Source organism: Vulpes vulpes, chromosome 15 (assembly GCF_048418805.1).
Source record: "Vulpes vulpes isolate BD-2025 chromosome 15, VulVul3, whole genome shotgun sequence".
Taxonomy (NCBI): domain Eukaryota; kingdom Metazoa; phylum Chordata; class Mammalia; order Carnivora; family Canidae; genus Vulpes; species Vulpes vulpes.
Window position 1 is genome coordinate 96168964 of NC_132794.1, and position 20813 is coordinate 96189776.

At 41.9% G+C, this 20813-nt stretch overlaps 1 protein-coding gene across 5 annotated transcripts in view; it reads right to left on the bottom strand.

Annotated features, from left to right (window-relative positions):
* The window catches only part of SORCS1 (sortilin related VPS10 domain containing receptor 1), a 495737-nt gene that overhangs the window by 155720 nt on the left and 319204 nt on the right, over positions 1-20813 (bottom strand). For all 5 annotated transcript variants that reach the window (XM_072739948.1, XM_072739950.1, XM_072739949.1 and 2 more), the window contains exon 5: positions 7092-7165. In XM_072739948.1, the coding sequence (XP_072596049.1) occupies positions 7092-7165 (74 nt within the window). The remainder of the gene's footprint in view (positions 1-7091; positions 7166-20813) is intronic.

The window sequence follows — 20813 nt, forward strand, 5'->3', positions numbered from 1 at the left end:
ATCTCATTGCAATGTTTGATCAGGGAAATGTTTGATCAGGGAAATGCTTACAAGACTCCTGAGGCAGTGGTATATGAGGAGAGGAGGGCTTTTTCACTATCCCTAATGAGCCAGGGTAATGCGAAGGAGAACAGAAGAGGAAGTGGGCAGGTGTAACTTCACAGAGGTAGGAGTGATGGGGATTAGAAACATGACATTTGAGATGAAGTAAGAGAACAGAGATGAATATGGCTCAAGTGCTAAGGGTGGGACACAGGGTATACAGAAATACAGAAGCCTATAAATAAAAATCTGATTCTGAAGAGTGTGAGATATTCTACTCCCAGCTCAGCATAAAATCGAAAGCTAGTGATGGTGTTTGTTGAGAAGTTCACTGCAAATAAAGGGAATACCTGCTTTAGAGCTTTAAGTGAAGAATGAAGCAGAGTATCTTCAAAATTCAAAAAAACAGCCTTACTCCCTTCCAATTACAGTACACCTAATTTTCTAGTTATTTTGGTAATGTAGAATTTTACATTTTTATTCTACTTCACTAGTTTATTCTATTCTATTTATTTTATTTTTGTAATATCATTAGATTCCAACCCTTTTCCACCTTGCAAAACATGGGGAAGGAAAAGTGCAGAAGATTCCCTTGTGGAATCCATTACAACTATCTGGGGAAAGAGAAAAGAATTACAGACAGTTCACACCACACCCTCTATGTCCCTTTGGTGTGAATGGCTTAGAAGTCTTGAAGGTGTCATGCTCAATGGCCAGCACATCTGAAGGAGGAAGAAGAAAGGTCACAGACCTGTTGTATATACAACAAACTACCAAACAACAAGGAAAAAAAAAAAAAACAGAACAAAACAAACACCTCTCACTGGCCCAGCAGCAATATTCAACGAGGACTTGAGGAGCAGTGGTAGCAGTATGAGTCAGAAACAGAGAGAGAAATTGCCTTAAGTTCTGAAGTGTTTTCTGGCATGGTCAGATAACACCAGCCAAAGTTTATAGATCTGTGTCTTCTGCCTGAGGTTAGGTGAGAAAACACGGGAGAGGGATGACAGGCCAGGTATAGAGACAAATGGGACTTTAATGACTGGGCATAGGGCCCAATGGGAGTGAGGCCAAAGGAAATAAATGCCTGCTAACATAACAGTTCTGAGGAAGAAGAAAGCTCTGTGGAGCAGGGTCCTCAGCAGAGCTTCAAGAAAGCTGGTGCTCAAGCCAGGCTTTCTTGGTCCCTAGCACAGTGGGGCTTGTGAAGGTACACGGAGGCACTATGGTGTAATTAAACAACACAGTCTCTTCAGCTAGTCATATCCGGGTTTAAATTCCATCACCATAGCTGATGAGCACATAGCATTAGTCAGGATTATTTAACCTCTCAGGATTTTACTTTCTTACTGATCTTCTTACTTCTTCTGGAGTAAACCTGGGAAAAGACCTGCTGTTAGAGATCACCAGGAAGAAAGCCTGCCTGAGGGTAAAGCTACCACCAAGGAGGGCGGAGTTGACATATCAAGACAGATCAACTCACTGAGCATCCGAAATGAGTGGAGACTGGATAAAGTTGGACCTTTTGACTTTCTAGATACATGAGTTAATACCTCTTTTAAAAAACCTTTTTCTTTTTTGTTAACCAGGTTGCATTTTTCTATTACAGATAAAAAGTTTTGATGACTAAATTACTTCAGGTCATTGATTTGAGGATTGACTAAAACAGCGAATGCAAGGCGCTTAGCATAGGGGTTGGCACACAGTAAGTGTTCAATAAATGGGACCTCTCAAAGATACGGAAGGGAGAGTTATTCATATTGGCTGGCACTGAATCATGGGAATGAATGATAATGTGTAAGCATGCTCAGAAGCACTGAGTATGGACTTGCAAGTATTCTTGTACCTCTCCACTGCACAATACAGCTGTCACATGCCTGAAACAAGACTGGCATTCTACAATACAACAGTTCATTGTTGAGTCAACTCTTAATTTTCTGTGTGTGAATCAGTCACAGAAAATATATAATCACCATTCAGTTGTCCCTACTTCCAGCCAGTCCCCCTATATGTCAGAACAACATAATCAATAAGGTAAGTCTGAACCTATTTTTAATTAAGTGAAACAGCTCTAAGGTTGCCTTGTCTTTTGCATAGATAATAGATTGCTGAGAGGTTTATAATGAAAACTGCCTTCCATTGCTTTGTTCAAAAGTTGAAACAGATCCCAAAAAGGCCACATTCAGCAACTGCTAATAGTGAATTTGGTTTTTGGCAGGACCTTCCCTTATTCAAATATTTTGGATACCACTGATCATCCAACTCTATGCCCTTGTCAAAGTCAAAGCAACACCTTGGCTCTTATCTATTGAACTGTTAAACTAACAGCTATTATTGGGAGATGCAGGTCAGAAATAAATCTTAAATATAGTGCTGATTTTTACTATTGCAAGCAAGGGCCATGGGCCCAGACAGACCAAGTTTCAAAACTTGGCTGTATCATGCATTATGTATGTTATGTTGGATAAAATACTTCACTTTTCTATTTTATCAAATTGAGGCTAAGAATCCCTATCTCACAATCTTGTTATAAGGATCAAAGGACATGATTTATCAGGTGCCCAGATCATTCTATAACTTAATAGAAATCCCCATTATGGAATTTTATTTTGCTGACACTTGGTTCTCCCATCTGTACTTTTTTTCCCTAATGAAAATCTATTCTCCCTTTTTATGATAACAGAATCCTGTTTTCTCCTTCTTAGTAATCATCTCTCCCCTAACCTTGAACCATGCGGTTGGAGTAGGACTCAACCTCATCTCCTATTTCAATTCCCTGACCTACATGAGTAGTCTACCACCTTCTACAGCCTTGACCACTCAGATTCAAACTCTGGAAATATAAGGAAAGAGGCAGGTTGGTTTTATGGGGCTTCTAAACTGTTAGAAAGTGGACTAAAGCTGATAATGTCCATCATTGCCACAAATGAGAAAACCAACCTGAGGATAAAGCCAAGAAGTGGGAAAACAAAACTAATAGATATAGAAGGTCAGCCACTATTAAGAATATTATTACTATTAGTCAATGGGCATTTAATACAATTCTTAGGTTCCAGTCATGTAAACACTTCACGAGAAACATCTCATTTAATGAAGTAGGTATTAATTATCTTCACATCACAGAAGTGAGAAAAATAACAACTGAGGTACACAGGAGTAACTTCTCTGTGATCCCTTACTAAGTAAATGGTAAAGCTGGACTCACACCTCAGTATCTCTGAGCCCCTTAATCTCCAGGCTTTAATTCCAGTGTGACTGATCTCTGACATAATAAAGAACAAGACTGCTATCACAGTCAAATAAAAAGGACACCTACTCTATTAAGTGTAATATTGTACTAAGATGTGTTTTATAAACTGCTATATAGACATGTAAATCGGTTTTAAAGACAATATGAACTCCTTGGAGGAAAGTTCATATTTATGTTAATTGTGGCAGTGCTAACAGCAACCACTGTGATAATAAGAATAAGCTCTCATGTTCCATAGTTATTTTCCAATTGCCATCGACTACTTTCAGAGATGGCATTGCTATTGCCACCCAAGTAGGTATTTCTCAAGTGGACTAGGTGATAAGGAAAAGACAGGAATTCATCTTCATTTTTCTCTATGGAAAATGCTATGTTATTACCCAGAGTCACTTACACCAGAAAATTTATCACTAGAAAAGTTGCCTCCATCCTTCCACACCCCCACAACCAGGCTCCAAGCAAAAATTATTAAAGGGGGCCTCTTTTAATTAAGCTTGCTGAGTAATCCTAGATAGCCCCATAGTTCCTGTGTAATTTGAAGCAATTGGTTTCCAGGAGTGAGTCTAATAAATATTGCTTTGACTGACATCTTTGCTGCCAGCCTCAGGAAGTTGCTCAGTCAGAAATACAGACCATGTGGCCAGAGATCAAGAGATTTTTATCAACAGTTATGTGTACTGTGCAATTTACAAGGTCTCATGCCTCTCTGGAAAAACTAACAGAGCTTAAAGAACCCACGGGGGCCATCTGCCAAGCCCAGTTGGAGAGAGACTCATGCAGGCTTGGTGGCCAAAAGAGCTTCGGGTTTTCTCTACTCATCTGCCTGAATGGGTTGGATTTCCAGTGGCTCACAACTCCAGCCCAGAAATAAAGGCCAAGAGGCAGAGGCAATGGAGTCCATTGATTTAGCAGAGCATGGACCTTGGAGCCAGACTGCCTGCATTTGAATCCTGGCTCTGCTATTTTCCGGCTGTGTGACCTTGGCTAAATTAGTTAACCTCTCCATGCCATAAGTTTCCCATCTGTGAATGATGATAATGCAAGGCTTACTTCATTAAATTGTTAGGGGAATTAAATGGCTTAAGTTTGAATCATGCTTATCACAATGTCAGGGGCTTGAATGGGGGAAGATGTGTCTCTCTGTTCCCAAAGGTAGAAGGAGGGGCATTATTTATTTTATTTAACAGACAGATTAATCAGAATTCATCCACAATCATTTTTATAAAGATAAAGATATTAGGACATTTGGTTACAAGGGCTTTGCTAATCAGGCTTTCAGATAAAAGACCCCTACTCAAAGAATAGATAAGAATGGAAGCAATTAGCATTGGCCAAAGCAAGGATGAGGTCTGTTCACTTCATAATGCTGTGTATAAATAAGACCATTAGTGAGCTACAAAATATTGTGTACCATGTACACTTAGAGGGAAAATATTCTCATCTCAATTTTGTTTTTTGTTTTTTGTTTTTTTTTTTTTTTTGGTCCATCTTTTTAGTTAACATTTTTCTTTGTTTCTGTTGGGAAGAGCACATGTCCATCTAGTCCTCTGTGAAGTGGAATTTTCTACTTTCCTTGGCTGGGTCCACAGGCAATTTCAAGTCACTTGGAAGCAGAACTTGAAAGACTGGCCCCTTACACTTTCTCACTGGCAAACTATCCACTCCATTTCCAGGTTAAATAAGGTGGACCTCATTCATTTATTTTAGCCCTTCATTTGTTTATTTTCTGAAGCCTTTCTTTGCACACATTGCACCAAGTAAAGACAGAATGAGAAAACAAAAACAGAAACAAAAAACATGGCCCCTCTTTCCAAAGAGTGACTTTATAATTTATGGGCAAAATATACAGAGATGCAAGGTGTCACATGAATAAGTGACAGGATGAGCAAGAGAGAAAGAGAAGAAATGTTGACCAAAGATGGGAGACTCAGTGACAGCTAGAGTGGAATTCCTAGAGAAGGAACAGGCTAAACCCCGGGAGAAAGGCTCAAGCCAACGCTGAGCAAAAACAGCAGTGGGAAAGAGGTGAACAGCTTCCGTGCAACAAAAGCCTTCTTGAGTTATAAATGTCTCTTTCTGATGGGAGAAAATAAGGCATCTTTCCATATAGAATTCTCTATGTGTTATCTTTGAGCCCATTTGTTTGCAAATGACTTGTCCTTTACTTTTTTGGGCAGTTTCACCAGCATTTTAAGACACTCTTCTAATGCAGTTTCTCTGGCTTTCTACTCCCATGGGGGTTTTTAGGGCAGCGCTTGAAAATAAGAAATATGAAAATGCATTCCCCTTAGAAGTGAGAGAATTGGGATAGGTGTGGGGAGCTATCAGGGGCCTGTAAGTCCAAAGGCACATAAGAGGCAATGTGATTTCAGGAGGAGTAAAGGGGAGACACTTTTCAGAGTTGCAGGGAGCCTACTGGCCCCTAAAAACTCAGGGTTCCAATGATTCTGAATGATATGGACATGAGATATTGAAACCTTTGTTGGAGCTAGTTCTTATAGTACTGTTTACACCAGCAAAAGTCTAGAGACAACCTAATGTCCTTTCCATGGGCAGATTAGGTCAAGGAGGGTAGAGTCATATGTTTCGGTAAGGGTTAGGCTCTAAATTCAAAAGGGAATGATAGGTACAGTCAAAATTACACTAGAATGCTTCTTACTTTGTTCTTACTGTCCCAGGATCTAGGCCTTTGGAAACTCAAAAACCCAAAGGAACTTATATTATTCCCTTTCTTTTCAGCTGTGGCTATGGGTTCCTATGGAAGGAAGCCACGTCTAGTTTAAATGGGGGGGTGGGCCCAGGTGGTAAAGAAAAGAAAGAATATTACTTTCTTTGCTTCTTTCTTTCTTTTGCTGCTCCTCTGTTGCTCTCTCCCATGTGCAGACACAGCAAGAAGGCAGCCCTCTGCAATATCCTGTACTATCCTCTGAAACATCTTGCAATATCCTTTGAAATATCCTGGTCTTGGGATCCCTGGGTGGCGCAGCGGTTTGGCGCCTGCCTTTGGCCCAGGGCGCGATCCTGGAGAACCGGGATCGAATCCCACGTCGGGCTCCCGGTGCATGGAGCCTGCTTCTCCCTCTGCCTGTGTCTCTGCCTCTCTCTCTCTCTGTGTGTGACTATCATAAATAAATAAAAATTTAAAAAAAAAAAAAAAAAAAAAAAAAAAAAAAAAAAAAAAAAAAAAGAAATATCCTGGTCTTCACCAGGAACTGAATCTGCCAGCACCCTGACCTTGGACTTCCTTGGCCTCAAGAACCATGAAAAATAAATGTGTTGTTTATGCTGCCAACTCTATGGTATTGTGATATAGCAATCCAACCTAAGGAAAAAAATATGTTTGGTAATACATAGAACATTTATGGAAAGAAATAAGAAACTAAAAATGCTGGTTGTGCCCCAATGAGGAGACGTGAAATCAAGGAATGGGGGGAAGATCTACTTTTAGACTAGTAAGATCTACTTATCTACACTGAAAACCCTTATTTTAACTTGTAAGATATGTAACAGTGTCTGTTTTACAAGTCCCATCAAAATATAACAAAACAAAGCCCTTGTTACAAAGCCCTTGTTGTTCACTGTTCTACAGGATCTATTTTGGGCTTACTGAGTAATCTGTGGCACAGCTTTAACATTTCCTTGAAATATTGACTATTCCAATATCACATCCTGCCCTAGGGCAATGTGGGCGTAACTCAATAAGGACAGACCTCACGTGACAGATCTGGGTGAGGAAAAGACCCCAATGCTCATTTACTAGGTGATCTCTTAGTGGGGTACAAAATAAAATGAGACTTACCAGTAGAACCTGTTTGGTACGACCCCTTCCTGGATAAGCTGCCACCTTCTCCCAAATTCAGCAGAGCTGTATAACTGTAGAGAAGAGAAGTTACTTAGCATCATGACCCCATGGCACACCAAATATACAAATATTAGTTCACTGGATCAATAACAACAAATAACAACAGCAATAGTATCTATCATTTGTTGAGCACCTGCCATATGCCAAGAGAATGATCCAAATATCATCACTACTCCTCACATCCATTTTGCAAGGTAGATGTTAGTATCTCCACTTTACAGCTGAGAAAGCTGAAGTTCAGGAAGATGATGTGATTTGCTGGAAATCATATACCCTCTAAACATTAGAATGAGTGGGGATTCATCCCCTTTTCTACTTGGTGACAAAGTCATCAGCACCACTTGACCTATCATATGCAGATCATTGTGCAGAATATAAAGAAGTGCAAACTGGAGATGTGGCTCTCGAGGAGTAGACAGTATAACCTGAACTAAAATAATGAGAAATGCACGTGGCCACAAGTGACAGAGGAATGCCAAGGAAGGAGAATCAGAAGTCAGAGAGGGATGCTTCACAGATGTGTGCAGATTCAGCTGAGATCTGAATGAATGGCAGCACTCACACCAACAAAAATGGGACAGGCATTACAAAAGGAGCAACGTGGGCCCGAGGGGTTAGATACACAGGGATGGTATACAAATAATCCTGGCTCATCTAAAGAAGTGTAGATTGGAAATGTGGGAGGCAGCTTGGAAAAAGGCTTTCAAAAACAAGTTAGGGAGACAGAACTGATCCTGCAGTCCAGAGGAGCCAGTGTTGGTCGTTCCAACAACAGCCAGAGAAGCTTCAGGCCATTCCAGCAGCCCACATGGACTACACCTTCTCTGTGATCCAAGTGCTTCCTGTGCGTTATTTCATCTCATCCACACCCCATCCCCGTGATGATATCTGAAGTTATTTTACAGAGGGCTCTACAGCTGTTAAGAGTTAAATCCACATGTGACATTGCTTTGGTACTCTCCGAGGGCAATGGTCATGAGACAGGGTTTAATGCTCCACATGTGGAGCATGTGTGCGTGTGTGTGTGTGTGTGTGTGTGTGTTTTCTCAATGTCTTTTTTAATTGATCCCCCTAGGCTTGGATTCAGAATCTCTGGACCAGTCAAGTATGTCCCATGATATTTGTTTTTATCTTCTTCAAGGGGCTGCTTTGTTATTTGTGAGCATCCAGAGGGCCCTCAAGCAGTAGGTGTATCAAACAATCCAATACCGTCCAAACATGATTCTTCTTTTACATCCTGCTCTTTATCATGGCTCATTCCACATCTCTGCCGTTCTCCAATAATCTTTACAACTCCATGGAAGTGTCCTCTGATGGCAGCCTGGAGATTCCTGGGGCTCCAGGTATTCTGGTTCCCATGGGCTACTGGCTACTGATTTGATAAATATCATTTGGAACATCTCCTTTCTATGTGCCTGGTCTATAGCCCACTGACGCCTCCAATCTTCCCCCAGTGCATTCACCAAATCCCACAGTGAATGGATAATGAGTCATACCGTACTGAGTACCATGATTACCCAGCCTTGTCCTCTCTCCAGCTCCAGCACTCAGTAAAGGGTCAAATGACTCACCAAGTGATTCGCCAAGGTTGCAGATGTGCTGGGCATAGGAACAGGTCAGCTCAAGTGAGTATTTACCAATCCTTGAAAGATGCTACCTAACAACATTGTGTCCAATTGGATTAAAACATGTTCTGAAGCCAATTTTTTTTTTCAAAGCTGAAATATGTGATTACTAAGCAAGCAGCTTAATTGGCTCTAACTACACAGTATTTGGGCATTTGGTCAAGGAGAATTCACGGCTTTTTCTTTCAAGTCTTACTATTTTTGTCTTCTTCATCATGCCTGGGTACATTTTATGCTTGATTCCTCTTAAGAGTGCCAAGGAGAGATGGGGAGGCAGTTCCTCTCACAGAGATAACAGAGGATGAGACAACTCACTCCCTCTTAACTCAGAACCCAAGCATCCAGAGCATGCACATCTTGCTTCTTATTCACTAGCATGTCCTAAACTCCTGGCATTTGAATACAGAGACTTGTAGAACAACAGTAAGCACCCAGTCTGGGAGGGTCGGCTTCTCGAAACTCTCCCCTTGCTCTAACTTTTTTTAAGCCCAGAGCTGTACTTCTTCCCATGAGTTTAAAGAGAATAGAGTTCACACCATTCTGTGTGCCTATGTCTATATATAAATGTATGTTAATATCTATATTTATATATGAAGATTTATGCAAATGTAACAGAATCAGGATGGCTTGATATAATAACAATTCTGTGCATGAGGCTGGACTCATATATCTTGAAAATCAAATATTAACTCTGAGGGCTCATATGGTGACATCAAGGAACTCAATCCCTGCCCCCACACAGCATTTATCTTTGGGAGGAATTACTAGGTGCCAGCATATGTGTGTGTGTGTGTGTGTGTGTGTGTGTGTGTGTGTGTGTGTGTGTTTTCTCAATGTCTTTTTTAATTGATCCCCCTAGGCTTGGATTCAGAATCTCTGGACCAGTCAAGTATGTCCCATGATATTTGTTTTTATCCTCTTCAAGGGGCTGCTTTGTTATTTGTGAGCATCCAGAGGGCCCTCAAGCAGTAGGTGTATCAAACAATCCAATAAACCAAGCCTCTCTCATTCTACTCGGTGACATTCTTTTCAGTTTTCTCTCTTAAAAGGTATCTCTTGGTGCTGGTGAACTCACCTCACTTTCTCATTCACACCTGAGCAGACTTCCTGTGCTGTCTGCACTGGTGTTACCCACTCTGGCTGAGGTGGCTTCAAGACTTGCCAGTCTTCTTTTTTTTAGGTCCAGAACAAAATATGCCTTTTCTATGAATCTTCTACATGCTAAAATTCCCAGTGGCCTCATTTTAGAAGATCTATGGTTCAACAGATGGTATCAAACTACAGGCCACATATTTATACTTAATTTTCTTAGTAACTTTCCAAGAGAGCCATCTATGAATGCAAGGCAGATATTTCTTCCTATCTAAAGTCACTCGAAAATATCTGAGACTACTCCCTGCCCCTTTAATGAGACTATAAAGCTTACAGGGATGGCGAATTATTTCCTTCTAGAAAGAAGCTAGAACATAATAGATGGGCAAGGGGGAAAAAGTATCAATTTTGTGACATACAAATTCCCTAGTGATGCTTCTGTCTAGTAAAGTATCCAGGTTTCCCAATGGGTGGACAACGGTAACTTATCAGAGGATTATGTTTTATTTCCATGGGTCCATAGTAGAAGCCTATTCCTAAGAAACAAACAAATGAACAAACCAGAGCTATAAATATCAGTACATTTGAAACTTCCAAACATTTGGAAGCAGGGTCCCCCATATCTACCCTTGGCCAAAGTTGCTCTGTTTACACCACCTACTATTTCAAATATTTTCCCCTTATTGTCCAGCCTAGGGTTATACCTAAAGGAGAAAACAGGAACTCACAGTCACTCAAACTAATGTGTTAATTAAACCTTCAGAGTCTGACAGCAAAGTTCTCCACAAAGAAGAGAAAAGGATCAAAGCCTTTTACCCAATGACACTGTCTCAGCCGCCAGTAGAAGGCTTTTCTTGCAAAATGAGTCAATGTCCTTTAATAAAAATCACAGAGTTGGCAGCACCTAAATAAGATTTATTTCCCTCTCTGTCTCTGGCTCTAAGGTTTCTTTTGACTGTCAGAACACAGACCTGAGAACTATCATTACTGTATGTCACATCAGAGAAAGCAGAGCAGCTTTCTCCAGCAATGCTAAAGAGGGGGGAAGGGGAGGGGAGAGAGAGAGAGAGAGAGAGAGAGAGAGAGAGAGAGAGAAAGAGAGAGAGATCAGGGAGAGGAAGATAGAATATATGAATTAGTTTTAGGAGGGCAGCATTCATCTACTAACCTCTGCCATAAACCCCAAAATACCATTCTCGAAGGGTTTTTAGTATTGTTTTTTATTGGACTGTGATACAAAATATTGGGGAACATTTTTGAAGGAGTAGAAATTTCAGAAAGGGAACAGGGAAAGGACTCATTGCCTAAGAATGCAAGGCAGAAAGTCCTTCCTGTCTCAAATCATCCTAAACTATTGGAGACCACTTCCCTGCCTCAGTAAATAGAACATAATGAGCACAAACCCAATGCTCATCTATGCTCAAGATCTACTGTCAGCCTCAGGGCCTGACCCTCCACTCTGTCATTATGCTAGTCCCCGACTGTCAATACTTCTCCCTCCTGCCAGGCTCTTCTCCTGAATGGTCTCTCTGTTTCCTCCTTCTCCTCCCTCCCTCCCTCTTTCTTTCATTACTTATATTTTTTTCCTCCTTGAGACATCTCTCACATTGGCTTGTGTTCTTGCCATCTGCCTTTGTCTGCTCTAAGAAGAGTACAGATAAAAATACAGTTAATTGCAAAGGATGCAATGGCAAGGGTTAGTTTTGTTATGAGCTTTTAACCAGTTGTTCAGCCGTCCCTGGTACCATCCTCAGGAGGCTGCAGAGCTGCAAGCTGGATCAGGAGCACTGGCTCCGAGGGAGGGGAAATTGGGATGCCACTGGGAGACAAAGAGCTTGGGGGTGGGAAAGACTGAGATTCACCAGCCTTGCTCAGCATTCCTGATCGACAGCCAACTAGGACTGGGTGGGAGAAGGGAGGCACGAGAGCAGCTGTTGCTAATGCCCATTTTCCACCTTCTTCTCATTCACACGGTCGGTCGGTCGGTCGTTGAAACCCTAGCAGAGTAGCAACTTTCTCTGAAGAGAAATTCAACTTCCTTGTGCTGATGGCAAGAGCTCATACTCATCACTGTCCCTGCAAAGTCATCTTAATGTTTCTAAATCAGATCAACGTAGCCCCTCTTTTAACATCAGACAGGTAGACATTAGGGATTTTGTTCTTGGCTAGGAAGTTGGTACAAGGACACAATTTGGTAAAAAGAAGAGTGATAACATCTTTTAAACCTTTGTTTGATGGGACTGAATGCTTTCCCCACAAAGCTTCTCATGGAGACTTTCTCAGTCAGGAGGCAGGTCCCTGGGTTTCTGCCACACTGACTCCTTAGAGGCTGCCATATTGACAACACGTCCTGCCATGGGCACTTTTCAGGATTGCCTGCTCTCTCCTCTTTGCTTCTTTGCCCTTAACATTTTAGAGGCAGGAGGCCTGCAAATTGCACTTCTTGAGAAGGCTGACAGAAAACCTTGCCAGTTTTATTTTACTTGCTCATCCTAATACTGCCCTGGAGGATGGCCTGGGTACAAAGCACTCATCTACCTCCTGATTCTCTAGTTCTCACTGCTGTTACTGATTCTTTTAAGGAAGAAAGAGATGGTACCTCGAGGACTTCAAATGAATCCCTAACACCAGGCTGGAAACACTGCAAATATCAAGCTCTTTCCTCCACCAGCTTCAACAAGAAGAAAGAGAATCCGTCCACAGAAATCCACGGTCTTCAGAAGTATGCTCTGATGCTCTGGTTCTATAGTACAGGAGAAGGCCTGAACTCACTCTAAGGGAAAAACACATCCTGTTGTACCTAAAACAATTTAATAAAACTTCATGAAGTGCTGGCCTGAGCACTTTTCTTTTCCTTGGCTGGTAGGTACAGGGATAGAAGGTGAGAGAACCATGATGGCCATCACAGACCAGCTCTCCCATCCCAAACAGATGAAAATTCCTCAAAGAAAAAAAAAAAAAACAAGAAAAAAAGAAATAAAATTCCTCAAAGAAAAGGCTAGCTTATCAGGGAACATCACAGACAATATATAATAATAATGTGTCACATTTTGTTCAGAGTCCTATGGTGGCCTATGTAGGAGAGGGAAAGGTGGGTATCCAACAGAGCGTTCAAGGTAGACCTAGGAGTATACTTAAAATTCCTTAAGATAACTATGTGGAAAAAGATGTGTGCCAGAATGAATGGATCGGTCTGAGCAAATAAACAGAGCAACAAAGCTTAGGGTAATGTTTTTCTTCTTTTGTGAATGGCAAGAGACCCAGCTTAACTGGCCTGCATGCAGAAAAGTGAAGCGGGAGCAGAGGCTATAAACAGAGCCTGCATCCAGGCAGGACAGATACAATCCTACCAGAACTTATGGGGAGCTAATAGAGACTGGATCCAAATGTCACCAAGGTCCAAAGACAAGCATCAAGGCTGCGTATTCAGCCTTCGCTGATGGACAGTAAGCAGGAATGATGACACATCGCTGGCTTCATCAATTTCTCCTGTGGCTGGATTTGTCAAATCTGTCACTGGCCATTCCCCAGCTGTCACTGAAGTCTGTCACATGCCCCACAGTTGGGTCTGGCACTTTGAGGCAGGCTTGGGGGATTAGACATATGGAACTAGGGCTATCTGGGAAGAAGGGTCCACATGTGACCAAGGGCCACTTTCATCTGTGGATACTTCCCATGCACTCAGATCTGGAGGTATGTATAAAAAATTATCAGATGGATCCTGGTCTTAAAGATTATCTAATATAGATGGAGAAATAAATACAAGATAAATAAAATAATTGGAAGCTGAAATCGGATGTATGTTACCAATCTCTCCATATCAATGAGTAGCCCTCAATAGCCATATGATCATACCATTATGTAAATGCACAGATGATAAAGCTCAGCAGCTCTGAAACAGAACTGGAAGATAACTGGAACCATGCCTCTGTAAGATGGACGCATCAGGACTGTGAAGATGGGAGGGAGGAGAGACAGACTGGTGGGAAGGTGCCACAACAGTGTGGAGGAGAGGCGAGTGCCTGAATTAGCTAGAGCTGCTGGGTATGAGGAGGAGGGAAGGGGACATCATTAAAAAATATAAACAAACAGGGATGCCTGGGTGGGTCAGTGTTTGAGCATCTGCCTTTGGCTCAGGTCATGATCCTAGGGTCTGGGGACTGAGTCCCACATCAGGCTCCCTACTGGGAACCTGCTACTCCCTCTGCCTATGTCACTGCTTCTCTCTCTGTGTCTCTCATGAATAAATAAATAAATAAATATATATATATATATATATATATATAAATTTTATATTTAAAAATAAAAAAGAGGGGATCCCTGGGTGGCTCAGCGGTTTGGCGCCTGCCTTTGGCCCAGGGTGTGATCCTGGAGTCCCGGGATCAGATCCCACATCAGCCCCCGGCATGGAGCCTGCTTCTCCCTCTGCCTGTGTCTCTGCCTCTCTCTCTCTCTCTCTCTCTATCATAAATAACTAAACAAACAAATAAATCTTTATAAAAATAAAAAAGACATCTGACCAGAAGTGGGTCCCTTCTCCTAGGCAGGGTAAAATTTTACATGCAGACTCCATTCTATCACCTGGGATGTGGGGGTGCCTAGGAGCCAGACAGGGGTGCTTTTCCTCTGGCTCACAGATCCCCCACCCCTTGCTTCCTCTCTCTTGTGATCTTCAAACAACAGTCCTCCCTCTGCTGTGAAATCAGCTCCTGAAATGGGTACTGCAGCATCTGTCAGAGGGAAGAGTGGTAGGTGGGACAGGGAAGAGATTGTTACAGAAAAATGAAAAAAAAAAAAAAGACAATTACAGAAAATTTAAAAATCACACTGATTTTCCTAGAGAGGCAAATGGCTTTTTTGCTTTTTGGTTTTTGGATTTATGGTACAATGAGGATGGACTGTGAAGACATTCAGACATAGGCTATAATATGGCTCTAGCAATCTCTTTACAGGCCATCTGAGAAAATTGTCTTAATTCCTTGAAGCCTCAGCCCCAAATGCTAAAGGGGCATAATACTATCTCTAATGTGTGCTCTAAGAATGAAGTTGAGGGGCACCTGGGTGGCTCAGTCAGTAAAGCATCTGCCTTTGGCTCACATCATGACCTCAAATTCCTGGGATTGAGCCCCAAGTCAGGCTCCCTGTTCTGTGAGGATTCTGCTTCTCCCTCTTCCTCTGTCGCTCCCCTTGCTTGTACTCCCTCTCTCTCTCAAATAAATAAATAAATAAAATCTTAAAAAAAAAAATAAAGTTGAGCAATCGATGTAAAATGCCTTGCAGAATGCTTGCTACAGTGGTCAATTCTAGTACTCTCTCACTCATTTCTGTTATGTATTATTGCCTTTGGCATTCACTGACCTCAGACCTTGAGGGAGGAAGGAAGGAATGACAGGCAGAAGTAAACGACACTGCCCTCGTCTTCCAGACTTCCTGGAAGCAAGGGAGGGTCCTAGACAGAGCTTCCAATTTCCGAACCTCTAAGGCTAAATATTTTTTATCATGGTCTTTCCTAGAGCAACTGAAGCTGTTTGGCTTTGAATCTCAAGTCTTCTAGTCCTGGGTTATTTTCTCATCATGCCTGTAGTTGGATCAGCCAGGGAGGTGTTCGGGTTGAGCAAGTCAGGAGAGTGAGAGCCTCGAAGGTCTGTATTGGTGCCTTTTCCTTTGGTAATATTTTATATTAAGAATGTAATTCAGTAAAGGAACCTGGAAATTTTAGGAGGAAATGTGACTTCTGGTTTTTCTGCTCACCAGCTATGTGATCTTGGCCTCTGGGTCCCTTGGGGCAATGGCTGTGCCATTTGTAATTTGTATTTACAATATCCTGGTAGGAGACTGGACAAGAAAACATTTTTAGTTTTATTTTTTAAAACATGAAAACCATCAAGTCATAAATTCGCAAAACGTATTTACTCACAAGGCCAAGCCTTCTTCCTCCCAAAATCACTCTCCTTTTTGGCAACACCATTGCTTGCTACCACTCTTGTCATGGAGGAACTCAGAAATCCTAGCATTATTCGATTTCTAAAAGCCCCCTACTCCCCTTAGAGGCAGGTCTTTCCAGGTATCCCATGAGCTTTTTAAGAAGGAGATTCGTGTTCTCTTATGAGATCAAATGTCCTTCAAACTCTCCCAGATTAGTGCCTGGATTAAAAAGGTTTCATAATCCATTCAGACAAGTGCTAGTAGAGCAGATCAAAAGAGCTGGCTAAAGAGTTGTAAGCGAAAATATAACCCTCTTTCAAAGCTTAAATAGCTACCAAATAACATAATTGTGCCTGTTCAAACCTTAATCCCATTGACTTCTTTATAAAATGTCCACTTTTCCTTATTCTTGTAGCCCATTCCCTTCAAACTGTTAGGAACAGATAGATCAAGGTGTCCTAGGTTGCAAGTGAAAAATAATGATACAACCTGATGAAACAAAGTATCTAAGGTGAACAGAGGCTTCTCTTGTTTACATATGATGGCATTTCAGCTTGAGAGTGTTTTATAAACAAGCATTGGGGATGACATTTAGCAAGCTCCCTGGTTTCCACTCTAATTGCCAGTTTTGTACTTGGATACTTAAATTATTTACATATTCATGAGATTAGAAATCAGTTCTGACTTCGGAAAATTTCAAGCACATGGAAATCCTACCAAATCAGCATGGAATATAATGCTCCACATATTTCTTATAAATAACTGAGGGCTTTTTTACCTAATGTAGTGCCTTGGGGAAACAGGATGGCATTAGGTAGATATCAGTTTCCTAAGTGTGTGTGCTTGTGCAGAAATTATTTGAGTATCTCCAGGGGGCTGAATTTCAAGGATCTATTTATTTTTTATTTAAATCTTGCCCTTTTGACATTAAGGGGCTGCTAGGTCTATTCAGAGACAAACAGAGTTACTGTGAAGACAAATGCTTTAATATTTAATAGTTTACTGTTATTATAATCAATATTTTCTGAGTACTGTGTATTGGTTTTTCCTTTGCTTCATTCATTTTGGTTCCATGGTACCTTTTAGTAATTGAACGCTAAGAGGGGATTTGACATTGACTAAAACGTCTAGGACTTCGGGTGGGGACGACACTACCACTAAGGCAGCATTGTGCCTAAATTCAGCTATGCCACACCAGGTCAGCTATCCCTCAGGCCTTTGAAATAATGCATTAGCTGGCATCTCCACGATGCTTGCTCTGTACCAGGCTCTGTGTTAAGTGTTTCATGTATGCCATGTCTGCATCCTCACACCATTTTGTAATGCAGGTATTGTACACTTCATCGTTGGAGAACCAACAAAATGTCAGTGGCCTGCCAGAGGTCCCCCTAGCCACTGACAGGGCCTGACAGAGGAGAGAGCTCAAGCTCTTACCTGCCTTGCTGTATCACCTACCACCGGTGAGAAACCAATATGACTGAGTTTTGGAAAATGCTGACATTCCTTTTCTCAAGCAGTCAAAATCTCCCAGGGAATTCCCAGCATCCAAAGGTGCCATGATCAGTAATAGCCTTCTGTTAGGACCCAGTCAGGAGAAGTGCAAAAGATGAAAAAGGAACGAAGGGAAGTTGTTGTTTTTTTTTTTTCCCCCTCCTAAGAATGGACATGAAACTAAAAGTATTTTTTTAATTTACTTTCATGCAAGTTACTAAAATTCTATGGTATGTTATCAAACACACTGGCAGTATAATTTTCCTTTTCTATCAATATATCATTTTAACTCAAAGTTGGTCTTCAGTCCCATAGAGAATGCCAACTGTTAGTATTTAGAGTTTCAAGAATCTGAAAAAGAGACTCCTTATCAAAATGTGTGCTCCCCCTTTAAAGTCACGTTTTGGTTTTGTGTGTATCTTACACATACACATAAGTGCCAAAATATTGAAGGTGAGGCTAACATGCAAGCCTTAGGATCTCTTATTTCTTTTGTAAACCGTGATTTGGAATGCAGAGGAATCACACAGGTCCTCAGGTGATACCACTTGTACTGCCAAATCACAGAGCTCCAAAATTAATGAAACAACACACACTGGTGAATATCTCAGAACTGCCACAAAGTAAGGGGGGCCCACCAAACTATCTCAAAGGTTTTTTCTTCTCTCCACAGAACTGATCACCCAAATTGGATGCATTTTTTTTTTTTTTTGATTCACAAAACAATTTAGCATCTCTTAAAATAAAGCAGACAGGGAGATCCATGAACAGGAGAAAAACAAAGATGATGGGAAAGGCAGAAGGGATACAAAAGTGACTGGGGACCCTTGCAAGGCAGCAGGTGAGGTTTATTTTCCCTGCACAGTTTGCTGTTTTACATTTTTGAGTGAGTTATAAATACTTGAAAAAAAGAAAATATCACATTTCACATGAAGCAGGATTCCTTCTCTTGAAAAAATACGAAAGTCTGGTGACACTGGGTGAGCCATCCTCGGTTGAACAGCAGGCTGGAGCTTCCCAACACCTCTCCGCCCCCGCCCTTCTGAATGTCTACACAAACACCTGCTCTCCACTTCTCCACAGCTCAGACCCCACCGCTTTGTTCAGTCTGATTTCTTGCTTGTGGGAGGGGGAATTAACATTCATGGCCTCGCAGGACCTGGATGGACATCCACAAGCCTGACGACAGGAACTATATTGCACAGGACCAGGAAAAAGGGGTCAAGGGCGGCAGGCCCCCTGGCAGAGCTTGGCCAACCTGGATAAGCAGAGCGAGGGGGCATCTCCTCCCCAGATGCTCAGGAAACTTCCTGTCCCTTTCATGACATTGCAGACCCTCCCCTTCATCAATTGTTCCCCAGGCATGCCCCCAGTGGAGAGGCCTGAGCCCAGTGCCAGGCCATGGTGGCCTGCAAAGCGGAGGTGTGTGCATATCCTTATACTTTTCTCCTCTTTTTCCCTTTCAGTCACATCTGCGTTTTGTTTTCTCTCATTTCCAATGTTTCCCAACACATCATGTTTAGTGAGGTGTTTAAGGCAGAATGAGAGATGCCGTTGGAGGCAATGTTTTATAGCACAGTTTGTACACTAGTTTATTGCCAAATTAAAATAAAGATGTAATCTGGCAGGCTCAGCCTGCTGCTAAGCTTTCCTTGGGTGGTTTCCTACACGGAGGCAAGAAAGTGAGAGGAACTCTCTCTGGTTTCCATACCTGCTCGGTATCCACCGGCAAAGAAACAAAAAGGAGGCACAGAATGCTTGCTTCGCCTACTGCTTAATTACAGAAATAAAAAATAAATAAAGGAAAGAGAGATTTTGGTGCTCCTATGCTAAATGCCGTGAGTCCTTCATAGTGCCCACAGTGACTGCTGTTCTGTAAGAATTCTAAGCAGTGGGACTTTATGGGACCAGTATCACTTGGTCCATCTGACACACAATTTCCATAATGTCTATAATGTTTATTTTTTTCTGGAAATTCCGAAGCTTTCCAAAGGCACAGCCTCACACAGACCCTTTAGAAGCCAAGGAGGCTAGCTCCTATGTCTATATTGTATAAGGTCCCAGACAGGAGCTTCCTATGTAGCCAGAGTACTTCTTTCTGACTTCAGAGGAATGAGGGCTCCTAATCTCCATGCCCATTCAAGAAAGCTTTTACCTCTTGGCAACCGCCTCGACATTGCATATCAGACAGATTTCTCTCAGGAAAAAAAAAAAGACTAAATCAAAAAAAAAATCCTGATTTTTTTGAATTCTGATGGCATTCATCCATATGCATTTCTTGCTGATTAAAAGTTATTTTTCTAAAAAAGTCTGATTTCCTATGGAATTGATGGCCAGTAAAACTCTATCTTGGGCCAGAAAGGACAATCTGCTCAACAAAACTCTTTGAGTCCTTTAGAATGCTTACATCAAAAAGCCTCCACTGGGTATCGAGGCATTCAAGATGAAATGCAGGCAGAGCAGAACACCACAGCCCATATGGGCTCCATCCCGCAAGCCAGAGATCCAGACTCTGTCCTCAGGGCCTTAAAAGTCTCCTGCATTGAAGGAGAGAAAAAGCCATGGCAGGGAAATAAGGGGAAAACACAGTTGGCAAAAGAGGGAGAGTGTATACACAAAAGAAGGAGAGTGTGTATGCAACAGAAGGAGTGTGTATGCAATAGAAGGAGAGTGTGTATGCAACAGAAGGAGAGTGTGTATGCAAAAGAAGGAGTGTGTATGCAACAGAAGGAGAGTGTGTATGCAAAAGAAGGAGTGTGTATGCAACAGAAGGAGTGTATATGCAATAAAAGGAGAGTGTGTATGCAAAAGAAGGAGTGTGTATGCAACAGAAGGAGTGTATATGCAATAAAAGGAGAGTGTGTATGCAATAGAAGGAGAGTGTGTATGCAAAAGAGGGAGAGTATGCAAATGAGGAAGAGTATTATGCAAAAGAGGGAGAGTATGTATGCAAAAGAGGGTAATATGGATGCAAAAGAGGGAATGTATGTCTGAGAAGACAATGTGGATGGGACACAAGGAAACAGGGAAGAGAGGAAGACCCCTCTGTTCACAGGCGAGTCTGAACAAGTTGCCACCTGAAGAAGATTCTAAGAGACAAAACCTTTTGCTTGAGAATTCTGTTTGCCATAGGCTGGTACAGAAAAGCATCCAGCGAGCGAGTACAAGCGCTGAGGCAAGGGTCTTAGCTAGGAGTTCTGCCGCAGTAGCAATTGCTGTGTCACAGAAAAACTGATGAGCAATCCTTACATGAAAGAATAAAAGTTCATTTTTCCCGGGCAAATACAGTTGCTGGCCTGCGACCTTCCTCGGTGCTCACTGCTGCATCTCGTCAGTGGTAAACACGCCATGATTCATGGGTGATTGCCACCTATTATTTCCAGATCACTGACCCACCTGAGTGGTCACAGACCCTCTCAACTTGACTTCCAGCCAAAAGCACCAGCCAATGGCTTATCTGATGGCTGCAGCCCATTCCCCTCCCAGCAAATGCCCCTCTCCTTCATTCTGTGATTTAAGCCCTGAA